Consider the following 14,731-nt stretch of genomic DNA (forward strand, 5'->3'; position numbering starts at 1 on the left):
TTGTAATAAATACTCTTCAGTGATGTATTGGAGCACAATTTGGTCCCATTCCTTGAAAGCAATGCTTCAGCTTTGCCTTTTCTCCTTTCCACCCTTAATTTTAGCTGGCGTCGAGAAGATGATGGGTCGAGCTCCCGCATTTGCCTCGACCCTCTGAAACGCCTTTCGAGACAACTAATATGAAAAGATCCGGAAGATTTCCCCATAATAACAGGATATGAGGGGCTTACCTTTCTGCATCTTGAGTTTAACTTTGGATGAATTAGTTTAGAACAGAGATGTGAAAAAGAAAATTTTTTGGATCAAATTGATTGTGCAAGCAAGAGAGAGGGGAAATGATTGCACTTTCTGCAAATAATATTATCTGCTGATAAAAGGATGATCATTTCACTTGCACTTGCATCAAGTACCCAAATGTTCTTAGTATTAATTTAATTAATACATTAAAGAAATTAGGACAAAGAAAACACAGACAGGTAACAGTGTCTCCTTTGAAACGGAAAAAAATTTGGACTTTGTCGATGTTACTTCTGGCCCAGGAAGCCTTTCGATTTAAGGCTCTCAACTGTCTCTCTAATGGCATTTTCAAGAGGCGTAAAGACCATGCCAATATCAATTAGTCTCTTTGCTGCATCGTCGCATGCTACCAGGCCAGGTTGAGTCTCCCCTGTGAACCTGCACGGGCCGGGATAGAAAGGGAGATTCATTTGAGATGCAGAGAAAAGGAAAACCAATTCATCACTTTGGCATCTCATCAACAGAGAGCACGCAGGAATCTGATTCTACTAATCAAGGACCTATGAAACAAATTGGTGCTTAGGAGCTAAGCAAAAATAGAATGTTTATGGTGAATCGATGAAAATTTGAAATCTGCAATGATGCTACAAGGCTTCATCGCTGGATGGATATGGGGCAATCTGAAAATCACAGAATTTTGCAGGAGTAGCAGAATCATTGATTAATTGGAGACCTTGCACTGGCAATCATTCGAGACCGGGCAAATTGCTCGCATAAACTTTGTAAAGTTTTGGGAACGCCTGCAAGCAGTTTCAGTTTATTGATTTCAAACGCCAGTCAAACTGATGGTAAAAAATATTACCACGCCTTCATACGTAAGTCTAATCATTTAGATCATGCCGAAAGTGGTATTCTGAAATTTTCCAATGATAATGCATGAATACATTGATTTCAAGAACCAAGATGAAACCACCAATTATGGCCACTTCGCATGGGCAGCTGTAAACTTAAACCGTGAAAATGAAAAATCACAAGAAACAGCTTCTTTCGAGAATCGAACCTGTGGATGGGATACTCAGGGAAGAGCTTCCTGACCCTCTCGGCAAAATCACTGAACTGGCATATCCCGTTTGTGCTGAGATACCTTCCCTTTGCAGAAGTATTTTCGAACAGCAAGACCTGTGCCTTGGCCACGTCCTTAACATGAATGGCCCCAAGCCAGTGGTACTCCTGGGTATCCTCTGATCCCTTTAGCAGCTGAAGCAGCACAGCACAGCTCGCATTCAGCCCAGGCTGCAGGAGAGGGCCCAGGCAAGTTGCTGGGTGGATGGAGACGAGGTCCATTCCATGCTTCTCTGCAAACTCCCACGCCGCCTTCTCTGCAAGTGTTTTCGACACCGGGTACCATTTCTGCATGAAGTAATTAGTTTAAAACGAGCAATCCCAAAGAATTAACCAAGTTTATTAATTATAAGACAATTTCATAGTTCATCCCATTTCAGCACGAAGAAATTATGCATCGGCATATTTTCGTTGCTCCAGAAGCAAGAAACTGGGTAACTATAGTTCCACTATTTACCCTCATGTACATTGTCCTTCTCGTATATAACAATCTCGCTAACTGTTTTCCTACCGACACGGCTAATAAGATGAGCAGGAGCACTACAATCCCAACAAAACCGATCCGGCATTTATGATTTGAATCTTCCTGTTCTACCATTCTCATTGTTTGTCGAAAAGAGACAATTTCGATTGATCTCTATATCTCATCCTTCGTAGGGAATTAACAAGACACTACGATCAACGGTTCACAGATATACAGCGAACCGAGCAGGAAAGACATGCCATTTCCTTCTAAAACAACATAGACAAGGCGAAGAGGAGCTATCAATGGATGTACCTGTCGGGACTTGCAGTAGTCGAGATCGGTCCATGAAGTCTCGTCGAATACCTTGCCGGCAGGCCAATTGGGTTTGGGGACCATCGCCGAGATGGAGGAAGTGAGCACCACGCGCCTGACCGTGCCGGACCTCCTCGCTGCCTCCATGACGTTCAGCGTCCCCTGCACGGCGGGAAGGATGAGCTCCTTCTCCGGGTCCTTGGGATCCTCGAGGGTGCAGGGGGAAGCCACGTGGAAAACGCCGGAGCAGCCCTCGACAGCCCGCCCCACAGCGGCCCGGTCCAGCACGTCAGCCTCGAAGATCCGGACGCGCCCCCCGGAGGCACAGGGGAGTGAGAGGAGGTGGGTGGCGTCGGAGCCCGGGTAGACCGAGGCGTGGATGGCCGGGTAGCCCTCCTCAAGGAGAGTGCGGACGAGCCACGAACCGATGAACCCGTTTGCTCCGGTGACGACGACGGGTCGCGATTCCTTCATCTTCCCCTGCCTGCTGCTCTGTAAGTTCGGATTTGCTCTGTTTCTGATTCATTCACCGCATTTATCCTCGAAAGATCAGATTTTTGAGGGATTTCTATGGATTGAGATGAAAAAGGTTTGGCATTTCAGATGAAGTTTTTGGTGAGATTGATTCTCTTCCGTCGGAATGATATCGGTTGGCTTTCCGCGATTTGTACGGACGTGGATGCCACTTCAAGAGTGTGGGTGGTCAACTGGACCCAGTTGACTTTTAGCTGACCAGACCAGAGACACAGCACACGTGTCGTCTCCTCAGGATCCGAGGAGATTCTTTGGGTTGCATCTGGAGCCTGCTCCCTCTCTCTGCTTGTGGGCTCCACGGTGGGGACCATTCTGCAGTCGAACCACGTCACGGTGCCAAACTCTTTCTCTCTCTCTATGTGGCCAATTTGGCCAATTTCTGTCCACTCGATTACGTTTTCGACTCCAAATCACCTCAGTCCGACCAAATTCCGAATACCCATTTTCCGGGACACAGCGAGGCTTAGATACGATGGTTCCTTGGCACTGTTCGTTGACATTAATGTAGGAGAAGAACTCAAGAAGTGGTCGGGGGTTGAAGTAGAGCACAGTGGATTGATTGGCGGAGGAAGACGGCGGTATTCGATCAGTCTGGGCCTGTCCATGAGAACGGTGCCATCGTCGCTGCATGGCAGTCTGAGCGGTTGTCTTGCCTCCGGTTCGTGCGGTCACGGCGGCGGCAATGGATGCAAGCTCGTCGTAGCTATGGCCAAGAGAAAGAAGCCCTCTTCTTCTCCTTCTCAGGTAGTGTAAGGTTTATGCTGAAAGGTGTGTTCGATTACTGAGAAAGAGTAGCTTTCACTGATTGCAACTGAAAGAATGGCTTGATTATTCTCTGGTAGCAGTCTGACCCAACCCCTGCGAGGATAACATCAAATGTGAAGCAGAATTTGCAGTTCCTCAGACTATGGAAGGTAATCAATCTGCTGGCTTTGATTGGGTTTTGTCGCTTTCGAAGAATCGTTGCTTCATCTCTTTGTGTGCTAAGTGTTCTGTAGGAGTTCCAAACGAGAAAGTCAGGTAATCCGAGGCCTTCTACAAGCTACCGCCGGAAGAGGGTCGAGAAGGAGGAGCTGCCTGAAGATGTAAACCTCTACGAGGATCCTACCATGGCTCTCTACTAGTAATGCTCTTTCCAAGGTTCCTTACTTTGTTCAGGCTGCTATCCCGTTTCTGGCTTATTGAATCTTTTTAGCTTTCTTTGGTAGAAGGTGGCAAATTTATTCTCCAAACTCCGTTTATTTCCAGTACGCATCAGGGCTTGGAAACTGCCACACCTGTCCTGCTTGTGGACGGCTATAATGTGTGTGGCTATTGGATGAAGCTGAAGAAACATTTTGTGAGTGGAAGACTCGACATTGCCCGTCAAAAGTTAATTGATGAACTCGTAACATTTAGTATGCTACGAGGTTTGTACCGTGCTTCTAAATTCGTCTCTGTAACAGCTTAGCAAGGAAAAATGTTTTCTTCATAGCAAGAAGCGACTTCGCTATAAGATCATTGCTCTTGCTTCATGATAGTTACACATTTCATCTGAGAAATGTGACACCTGCATATTTACATCTACCTAAAAGTGTATCTGCTTTATGAGTTCTACCTCATAGTTCCACCACTTCCAATTTCCATCGTACTATCTTCGTCAAACAAACAAGGGGTATACCGTGTGTTTTCTGATTGCAAATCTGCTCTAATTCTCCGCCTTCGGTTTTCATCCCACAGACAAGGAGATAAGCTGCACAGTTTCTAATTCCGAGTCTGTTCTGATCCTAATTGATGAAGTCCTGGAAAAAGAAAACAGTCGTTTTAGGAATTCTCTTTGTCATTTCGTGCTTGTAACTATAAAATTGTTTACTTGCTTTCATTCAGCATCCTCTCTTTCCCTTCTATTTTCTTAAATTTCTCTTTCAGGGCCTAACTCTATTATTTCACCTCAGAGGTTAAAGTGGTAGTTGTATTTGATGCCATGATGTCAGGACTACCGACACACAAGGAAACTTTTGCCGGGTAATCACAGCCTAAAGCTCCATGTTCTCCACTTTCCAGAAACTAGTTACAAAATTTACATTGTCTTGGATGCTCTGCTGATTGAATAACTTTCGTTTTCCTAAATAAGTTTCAATCTCTTTTAGCTCCTTGATGATTGTAATCTGTGTTATTGCAGTATCGATGTAGTTTTTGCCGGTGAGTCATGTGCAGATTCTTGGATTGAGAAAGAGGTTAGTAACCAGATCCAAGCTGACTTTTGAAGTCTATAGTTTACCCTCATTTCTCGAGTAAGTGGCATGTAATGTAAGAATGTCAGGATAAAATTCTCCTGCATTGTACCATGTAATTGACAAGGGCAAAGTACTGTTGAAGACTTGAGATTTACAGGAAAGTTTGCTACCATTAGCTTCTCATGTTCCCTGTCTGGTGACTCCTCAATTCCCGCAGGCATTGCCATGACTTTGATTTTTCTGAAATTAACACAAAAGCTTACTGCCTGAAAAGGAAGAGAGAACCATGAAACTTCTTTTGCACCGAGTGTTTTTTGTTTTATACTAGAAACCTTTTATAAATGAGTCAGTGGCACAAATCTCCTTTTGATTTACATGAACGTGAGCCATAATTGATTATCGAACTTCCATACATAATTGATTATTGAGGGCAACTTTTTTTTTTTTGGGGGGGTAGTTTGATTTGCTGTACTTGATTTAGTCCATTCGAATCTATCATATATTTTCTGCTTATCCACTGCTGCCTCCACTTGATGTTAACAGGTTGTAGCCTTAAGGGAAGATGGTTGCCCCAAAGTATGGGTCGTGACATCGGATCATTCTCAGCAGCATGCAGCATATGGAGCTGTATGTAAACATCTTTTTTTAGTTTTTACATTATTGTTAAGGCTTGTTAGTCTTAAGTAATATAAGGCAATTCTACATGGCATTTTCAACATGTGTATTATATTATATCATATCATATTAACAGTGACCAAATCTCCAGGGAGCCTTCATTTGGAGTTCCAAGGCCTTGGTTTCTGAGGTGAGCATTTGAACTCTTCTTTATGCTATTATTTTCTCTCGTTGTGATACGACTAAATTTTACAAGCAGAAGAGTACTTTTCATTTGACCCCCCTTTTTTATGGAAACACATCTATGATGTTTGTCCAACTATCTCTTTGTCGTATCTAAACACAGATCAAAGCCTCTCAGAAAGAAGTGGAGAGAATGCTTCAGGAGCACAGGTATGCTCCAGCTTGTCACATACTTGCAAGCATTTCCACCGTCTAGTCCAGTGACAATGTCTAGTTTTAGTATCTGTTTGATGTATTGTTTATTCGTTTCCGAAAAGATGGTTTTTGCTCACAGAACATTACTTTCTCAGAAGTTCTTCCTTCCAAGGGAAACTCTTGAGGGACAATCTCGACTCAGAAGTTGTAGACGCACTAAAGGATCTAAGAAGCAAGCTCTCCGAGAATGAACAAAAGAGCCGCAGATGAGGTATCATCTCCACCTATTTCATCACCCTTCCATCTCAGTTGTTAATGCATTATGGTTGTTTTCACCGGTAGATCATCTCATCTTCAACTCATCTTCAGTGGGCCTGATGCGGTTACGATGAAATGGCAGTGGAGCTGCTTCATCCGGGGGAGCTGAAAGGCGTGACAGATATTCCATACGACTTTCTTGTAAAAGAAGCAAAAATGTAAGATTATCATGTACAGAATCTGTATCAGAGGAATCGCGGCATTCTGTTTTCATGGAACTTAACAAATTGCTCATTTGCTTCAAACTATCGTTTGTTTTTTGTTTTTCGGCTCTAAAATGCGGATGATTTCCCGTTGTCATTCAGTAAATTTCTCTGCCGAAAATTTGTTATCTTTGCATCACTGAAGCATTCTGAAGTTCCGACTTTGGGCCACATCGGTTGGGCCAAAATTTGAAGAAAAGTAAAGGCAATGAAATTTCGGTTTAATTGGACTTAAGACTAAAGTTTGATCCTTTCTTTTCGAATTTCAATGGGAAAGTCCACGAAAGCCAATCCGATAATTTGTGGCATTCATGTCGTAAGCTGTACCGATCATGATCGCTGATTATAGGAAATCTCATATTCCTCCTAGAATTTAAAATTTCAATAGCTGTGATTGGTCCGATTTAAAAAACCGGGTCGGGTTAGCTCTTGAACTCCTAATGAAGTGCAAAGAGGATAGAATGACTGTGTTGGTGACTGGCAGGAAACAGGACCGTTTTGGTGACTGGCAGGACAGTACATTGAAGTCAGACAGAACCTTGATGCATGTCTCTCTCTGTCTGCAGATAGAACGAGTCACGGGATATCCGCTTCTTCATTTACCCCTCACAGGAGAGATTGAGACGATGATGTTTTGAATCAGTACATCCAATATTAATCAAATTTAAGGAAACAAAAAAGTTGGCATCACTTCATCCATCGCACCAGACTCACTCACTACGACATCCCTAGGATTCACAGAGAGATTTGATCTGTGTATATACTAGGATGCTCGGTTCTAACATACCATACGTGACTTTTGCATCCAGTTATATGTACTTGACGACCAACAATGTGTTACCACGCTGGTCCAAAGGTCTGCTGAAGAAGAAGATCGGGAAGAAGAAGCAGTACGGACAGTACATGAATAATGCTTGAAATTTTGAGGACTCGCACGTCAATGTAGACCGGGAAATGCGAAAAATATATTTCATGGAATTGTGTAATACCGTGTCGTTGTTGACTCATCGTTTTACAACCAGCACCGATATGGGAGCCCCTCCGGTCCCAGCCCCGGGCCCGGACCGTCCGTCCCCTGGCTCTAAAACTTTTCTCAAGGGAGGTGGATTTTATGAGTTTGGTTCGATGTCGTAAACGTGGGGGGGCATTTTCCATTGAATAGCAAAGTCAGAAGGTCAACTGACAAGTCAAGAGGAGGGACCCGGTCAGATGGGTCAACATTTATTTTGACTCATTTATTGGGCATCCCTTCCTATTATATGAATCAGCAACTGAATTCTGATTGGTTGATGGAAAAACCAACGGTGGTGATGGGGCCCCACTCCCCCAGGAAATGTGACATTACTAACGACAATGGCAAACGATCGATATTGCCAAATCGCAATTAAGAGAGTCGGCAGATACATAAAACAACCTTACAAACATCAACTGGGCATCACAAGATATGTAATGTCCCATTCCTCTGACAGGAAAACTTGGGTGATCAGTGATCTCTATATCCAACCATATCTATATTATTCGAGCTGATTCCCGGTGGGGTCGAGGTGGCGGTTTTCTGTGGCGTCCAGCGAGCGAGTCGGTTTGGACGCATGTTAAAGCGACGAATAGGAGAAGCCACGACATGAGCATGCCGTGGCCCCTTCATTTTATTGTTAAATATGGTGGTTTTACTTTTACATTTTCTGTACGTACACATCATTATGGTGCCTGAACTACCGGCAACCTAGCTTCTCGCTGAAGTCCCGAGCTCAACATTCCTTCCCGATACCAAATTGCACTCCGCATACGCCTATCGCACCTTACAATAGCTAGCATATATCAAGTCATATGTACAGATCATCTCAACCTCTTGAAAGCGAAACAAAAATTTGAACCTCTCATCTTGATTCGACAGTTCTCGTGTTATACAGAGTCACAAACCGATTGAGGTCGAGATCTTTAGTGATATGCACTGTGCGAGCGTAACAACTCATTAATTCCCGTGACTACTGTCGGTTCGATTTTTTTCCATGGGATATCAGCTCATTTGGAAGCAGGTTTTTAGCAAACGGGGGGGCGCCTAATCACCATGTAGTGTCAAATTAAATTGGCAACATCAAGGGGTCCTGTCATGTACGTTGGCCGGGGGGAGGTGCTATCGACAAGATATGAAATTGGTTGTGTTCAATGACACGATACACTCTCACTTCCCCAAGTAGGTACATTAATAATTCGATGGATGGATGATTCTTGATTTTGTCGTTGCTCGGAAAAGTGGTTCTTTGGCTGGATGTGGTTGAAAATTTAAGAGATATTATGGGGTGACAAAATATCTGTGTGGTCTGTGCTCTCATGAGGAGATTAAGAAAAGGATATTGGTTGGACGGTCGAGAACCGTCCTTTGGCACGCATGGTCGGTTGTTTTGGCTTAACCTTTGAAAACTCGCGACCCCATTTTCATCAATTTGATTGCGCATGCGCCTTACGTTGGATTCGAGGAATTCATTCGAGATCGATCTTTCAAACGTTCTTGTCCGCTTAATTTCTGGACCCTTCAAATATTCGAAGGAAGGAAATGATCAGGTGTAGCACGACCGATATAATTGTGAGAGCAGTTAGCGAAACGACTTCACCTGCAAAAGCCACCCATTTAGTACATCCAATGCATTCGGGATTCTGGCCGAGCTCGATCATCATCTTACTTCTGATAGAGATAGAATAGGAAGCAAGAATATACGGTGCTAATACACTCGATTTATTAGACCGGATCAACTGCCGGTGTCATCATAAGTAATTTCGCTCATAAAGCTATGATCACGATATGAATATAGGTGCTAGCTACTCGTGTCGTACAAGTCCGATTCTGCGTGACGGAACTCTTTGCTCAGCCCTCTCTGAATCGGTCAAAAGTGTATCTACTATCTAGTACCATCTACATACATGCATCCATGCAAGCATGCTAGGAGGATGAATTGATGAGCACCGCCAAAATGGTCCAATCCACCAGAAAAATTTGTGGGCACAAAGTATGAAATCAAAACACCAAAAAAATAAAAAATAAAAATAAAAAAAGTGGAAACAATGAAATAATACAAAAAGGGTCCTCTGTCATATCCAAATAATAATATCCAAACTAGGAATAATTTATCGTAGGCCTTGCCCCATTCTCTCTCTTATTGCATGCCCAAAGGCAAAAGAAGATGTCCATCTCTATCTCTCTTTTTCTTCAAAAGCCTTTTCCCTTTCTGACTTTTAATTGATTGTAATTTTCCTTTTTGTTATTATTATTGGAGAAAATATATTTTTCTAACTTTTTTAGCAGAAGTCGAGGTCCCTTTCATGCAACTCACGGCATTCATATCTCCCGACCAATTTTCACATCTGGTCTTTTCCAAATTTATAGACTTCAATGGGACATCACAAATCAAATTCATCAATGCCCCCAATTGTCGGTTTGAGACTTTATCCGGTGAGTTGACAAATTAATGGTCATTAAATAACTGCATGGAAGCTTTTCTTCAAGAAATTTCTCATATGTTCGAGGTTCGCATGATATATGTTCACTATGTGCGGTTTTTTTTTTTTGTGTGTGTATAAATTACAACTTTCTAGTTGTAGCACCAACAAATCAACTAGCCATTAGTTAAGCAAAGAAAAAGAATCCAAAGACAAGAAAATATCTTTGTCACCAAATAGAATGGAATGATAACATTAATATCTAACTATTTGACCAGAAAAATCTTGGGTAGGAGGCCTAATGACCACCGAGTTCAATTGAGAGAACAATATTTACTCCAACAAATCATTTTGAATCTAGAAACGTTTTGTGGTAAGGCTCAATCTACCGACAGGTCGAGACACGACTCGACTGGTGCCGAGAGTGTGTTTTGGATTAAGCCGGACGCGTGTACGTCAAGGTATGTCTCGATTGATCGGTAAGAGATTCAATAAGGAAAACAGTTCAGAATAAATCATAGGTCGAGATCTTAATTTAATTTCCAATTGAATTGGATGGTCGACTAGCTTCTACACATTTCGAAAATACATATAGAAAGTCAAAATGGCTTTGCTTTGCCCACAGAGATATTGCATATACAGTCTCTAATGAAGTGGGTGGAGGAAAAAAAAAATGAAGCCTAGCTACCATTTCACTCCACCAATTAAATTCTCAAGTTAATAAGCCCAAATTTGCCTTACCTAATTCCCATCATCTGATCACCAGATTACATTTCCCAATTTGGTAACCAAATCTTATATCTCAGATGCATGGAGCTGCAATCATTATATATATATATATATATATGCATAACTTCCAAAAATTAATATCTATCACCTTACTAATTTGAGATTTCTTAGTATTCGAAAATGCAATAGGAACCAATTAATTCAATTTGAGCCAGATTCCATTAAGAGGTAAAATTCTCCTAGAATGAATTTTATCAATTCACAATACTCGAATACAAGGCCTTGTTCAACTCACATTGATTTTTTCTTTTTATTAATTTCATATGAAGAAAAAAGGATAATGCAAGTGCTTAAATTCAGGTTTACTTAATTGGAATATAGAACTTTGAATCTGACTCGGTATATGTAAATTCTTGTTGCAATATATGGTGAAGCTACCACATCATTGATATCCGTCTCTGTCTAACGAAATTTTATGAACAATATGAGTTGGTTCAAATAATTTAATGCATATTATCCTTAAACAAGGTTTTGATTTCGACTCTTGCGTTCAGAAAAAATTCACCCTGAAAATTTTTTATCTTTTAGCGAGTCGATCCAACTCGATTCTAGATCAATTGAGATTCATTGGACTTTCAAATAACAGGTTATGCATAACAAAACTATATAATAATATCAATTAAAGTACAAGGACTCCTCCATATTGGGCTTGAGATCAAATCGTGGAACTGATAGTATTAAATCAATTAAACATTTAATATTGGTTAATTATTACTCTAATAATATTGAACTCGCGAGAGGAGGAGAGATGTCATTGTCATTGAAATTTTTTTTCCCATGGTTTATATTTATCTTTTAAATCACACTCACATAACAGTCGAGTGATCCTTTCTGGAACACTTTATAGATTAAAAAAGACAATTAACGTGGAAAAACATAGAAACAAACAAGCAAGTCCCCCTCTTGCAAAGAATTTTGCTCCCTTAATTAATTAATTAATTAATCAATCAATTACACATGCCACTCAAGGATATATATATATATATATATATATATACACATACGAGTTTAAGTTCTTCCTATAAAACGCGAAATGTCAAATTAAAACCGTGTCGACTACTCTATCTCGATTTAAGTCATTATGTGCTCTGTGTGTGTGTGTTTTTAAATTTTTTTTTGCTAAAATATTATAGAAACCTAGTACTGGCCTTTTCTTATTTTTCTCGAATTTTTCTGGCACTGAGAAAAAGTAAGTGATTGCTTCTTCTTTTTTTTCCCTATTGGGATTCCATAAAGTGGCCATAATTAATAACGGCTGATTGCTTTTTCATCATGGTCTCACACATGAGACAAGGTCCAGCTTTTGCATGGCAAAGAGCAAAGCCTCTCCCCACACCCAACCCCAAATTGCTTGGGCATATTGTGCAATAGCGATTGAGGAGAAGAGGAAGAGATGATGAAAAGACTCTTTAATATCTTTATATGGAAGCGTTGGTGATCACAATTAATGCAAAAAAAAAAAAAAGATCTTTCTTGATCCAATTTGTGGTGCTTAATTGTCAAATGCTCTCGATGAAAAAAGTTGAGATAAGATCTCTTTATCCACATGTATAAACGTGTAGAGCCAAAATACCACTTTATAATTTGTCATTTGTCAATATAAGTTCGATCGGGCCAATAATTATTTAAAAGGTATTCATAAACGTTGACGATGAAATTTATATCGTACACAACGGTATCTATATTCCGTAACGTTATCTCTAATTACCTCAACGGGATTGAGAAGTTGAGTCAAGCAAGACTGATTAACTTCTAATTTATCACATGTACACGAAGTTTATAATTACATGACAAAATGGAATTAATCTTGATTACATCAAATTATTATGGAATTAATTACTTAATCTTGATTATATCAAATTGTTATGGAATTAATTAAGAGAAAATAAGAGGAAGATGAAACCAAAAAAAAAATCACAAAAAGGGGGAGGGTGGGCTGTGTTTTTGTCATATATAATGAGAAGAGAGTGGTCACGGGTTTCATTTGACCTCCTTACTCATTCACTCTCCCCCACCATATGGCCATACTCGTTTTTGCACATTCACTTCCAACCCATATGCCCCACCCTCCAATTACTTCCTCAATTGGAATATACTGTCCACTTCTTTATTTTTCTAAGGAAAAGATTTACAACGACGCCTCCTATATTTTCAGGCTTAAATTTCCTTCTAACAGATCGATCGTTTTTCCATTATTGCGTTTATGACATCCATCAGTTATTAAACGGGCAATATATTATAAATGAATGAAACATATTTTAGCGCACATTCATGTTGTACACTGCGTATGAACAACATGCTTAATTTCTATGGATTTTAGCTTGTTCGTTTCCAGATGTCGTTATGAGAAATGATCCACATTATTGACGAGATCAGGATATAACCATAACTTTTTTATTTCATTTTGAGGTTGGGTGTCTCTATATATGCACTCTATTCTTTTCTCTAGCAAGTAAAGAAAAAAAATATATTTTTTATTATATATATTTGGTGGACGTGGCTGCAACTAATAAGAGAGCCCTCAATAAAAAGAGCGCCAACTCATCCATCAAGGAAACGTACACAGAAACCAATAGGAATTGAATCAATAACTAGTTTGAAACTTGTTTCTTTTATATCGGTCTCAATTCAATTCTTATGAACGAAAATAATTCTTGTGGAAGAATTTATGCTTTTATAATTCAATCATACTCTAACTGAATTAATTAAAACATATTAATTTATTTTTACTTAACTTCACTCCATTCTAACTCTAAATAATTATATTTATTTGGGATTGTAATGATTGTGTTGTTGAATTATGAAAAAAAATAATAATGAATAGTTAAGAGAAAATAATGATTGTGTTGTTGAATTATGGAAAAAGTAATGAATAGTTGAGATAATTTAGTATTAAAAATTGAATTGAAGATAAATAAATATAAAAAAATTGAAAAAAAAAAAGAAAAAAATAATTGTATTGTTGAATTGAAAATAAGTGGAGTAAAAATAAAAAAAAATATTTATCAAATAATGTGTTAAATTTTTAAATATCAACATATGCACGTAAAAAACAAAACAAAAAAGGCGTATACAGACAATTAATAACTTGTCGTTTGTCTCTTTATATGGACTTTGGTGAAGTTTTAGTCAATTTATAACTTAAATTTTGTTGAGTAGGTAATATGTTTAATCCAGAAAGTTAAAAGAATCAAATCAAATATTGTTTGTAGCGAGTGCCAGTACGAAACACATGTCGAATTTTAATATGTTTTACGGTACCTGCAGACCAATTGCTTTGCTTCCTTCCATGTTCTTCAGCTTGTTCCATTTTCTTCGACTTTTTTTTTTGCTATAATATATAAGAAGAACAGTTAAGTGTCAGAAAAACAACAATAGCCCACACGTGGAGTTTATACTACGTTTGCAGCTTTTTTCTTCTATAAATTCATAATTAATGTGATGGATAGTGTTTTAGAGGTAAAGGTTTAAATTTGATTTGTTCCAAAAAATTGGCACAAGATGTTAGGTTTGCTTCATTAATTTTGTTTTTCATTTGCCGGGTAATAAAGTCACTTTCCTGCATTCAATTAATTTATAATTATTATTTTTTTCTATCCAATCTGTATTATCCCTTATGTTACTCAGAAACTCAATGAATTTTGACTAATTCAAGTTCGAGTTGGAATCGGTCTATTAAAAGATAAAACTCCGTCGTTCGTGAATTTTTCTATTCACAAGATTTGAATCCGAATTCTTATTAAAAGAAGAAAGTCTTGAATTACCTAAACTATTTCACATTGGGTATGAGCAATTACGATTATTAATTATGATATGCTCGAAACAAGAAAAGAAAGAAAATGGTGAGTTTTGCTTGTGTATATACTTTTTAATCTTGTAAACTTTTAAACATATATAGACATATTTATAACATTGGGTATGAGCAATTACGATTATTAATTAGATATGCTCAAAACGAGAAAAGAAAAATGAAAATGGTGAGTTTTGCTTGTGTACATACTTTTTAATCTTATAAACTTTTAAATATATATAGACATATATATCACGTGTCTCAGGATATAAGCTAATAACATAATACGTACATGGACTTGTAAATCTAGAAGTAT

General features: G+C 39.0%; 2 protein-coding genes across 5 annotated transcripts; one reads left to right on the forward strand and one right to left on the reverse strand.

Annotated features, from left to right (window-relative positions):
• Positions 1 to 336: 336 nt before the first annotated feature.
• LOC116204753 (tetraketide alpha-pyrone reductase 1) lies at positions 337 to 2,823 on the reverse strand. The gene is made up of 3 exons (XM_031537016.1): positions 2,138 to 2,823; positions 1,298 to 1,647; positions 337 to 675 (listed from the first exon to the last, which is right to left on the reverse strand). The coding sequence occupies exons 1-3, from the start codon at positions 2,609 to 2,611 to the stop codon at positions 525 to 527; spliced, it is 975 nt and encodes a 324-aa protein (XP_031392876.1). The 5' UTR covers positions 2,612 to 2,823; the 3' UTR covers positions 337 to 524.
• Positions 2,824 to 2,875: 52 nt separating this feature from the next.
• On the forward strand, positions 2,876 to 6,529 carry LOC116204752. 4 transcript variants are annotated; one of them, XM_031537015.1, is made up of 11 exons: positions 2,876 to 3,415; positions 3,514 to 3,585; positions 3,670 to 3,794; positions 3,920 to 4,080; positions 4,606 to 4,675; positions 4,833 to 4,887; positions 5,431 to 5,514; positions 5,654 to 5,692; positions 5,849 to 5,895; positions 6,036 to 6,151; positions 6,250 to 6,529. In XM_031537015.1, the coding sequence occupies exons 1-10, from the start codon at positions 3,029 to 3,031 to the stop codon at positions 6,148 to 6,150; spliced, it is 1,155 nt and encodes a 384-aa protein (XP_031392875.1). In that variant the 5' UTR covers positions 2,876 to 3,028; the 3' UTR covers position 6,151; positions 6,250 to 6,529. The 4 variants fall into 4 exon arrangements, with proteins under 4 accessions (XP_031392875.1, XP_031392873.1, XP_031392872.1 ...); XM_031537013.1 differs by having other exon boundaries at positions 2,969 to 3,415; positions 6,281 to 6,529; XM_031537012.1 differs by having other exon boundaries at positions 2,973 to 3,415; positions 6,223 to 6,529.
• The last annotated feature ends 8,202 nt before the right edge of the window (positions 6,530 to 14,731 follow it).

The sequence above is a fragment of the Punica granatum genome, chromosome 4, assembly GCF_007655135.1.
Source record: "Punica granatum isolate Tunisia-2019 chromosome 4, ASM765513v2, whole genome shotgun sequence".
Taxonomy (NCBI): Eukaryota; Viridiplantae; Streptophyta; class Magnoliopsida; order Myrtales; family Lythraceae; genus Punica; species Punica granatum.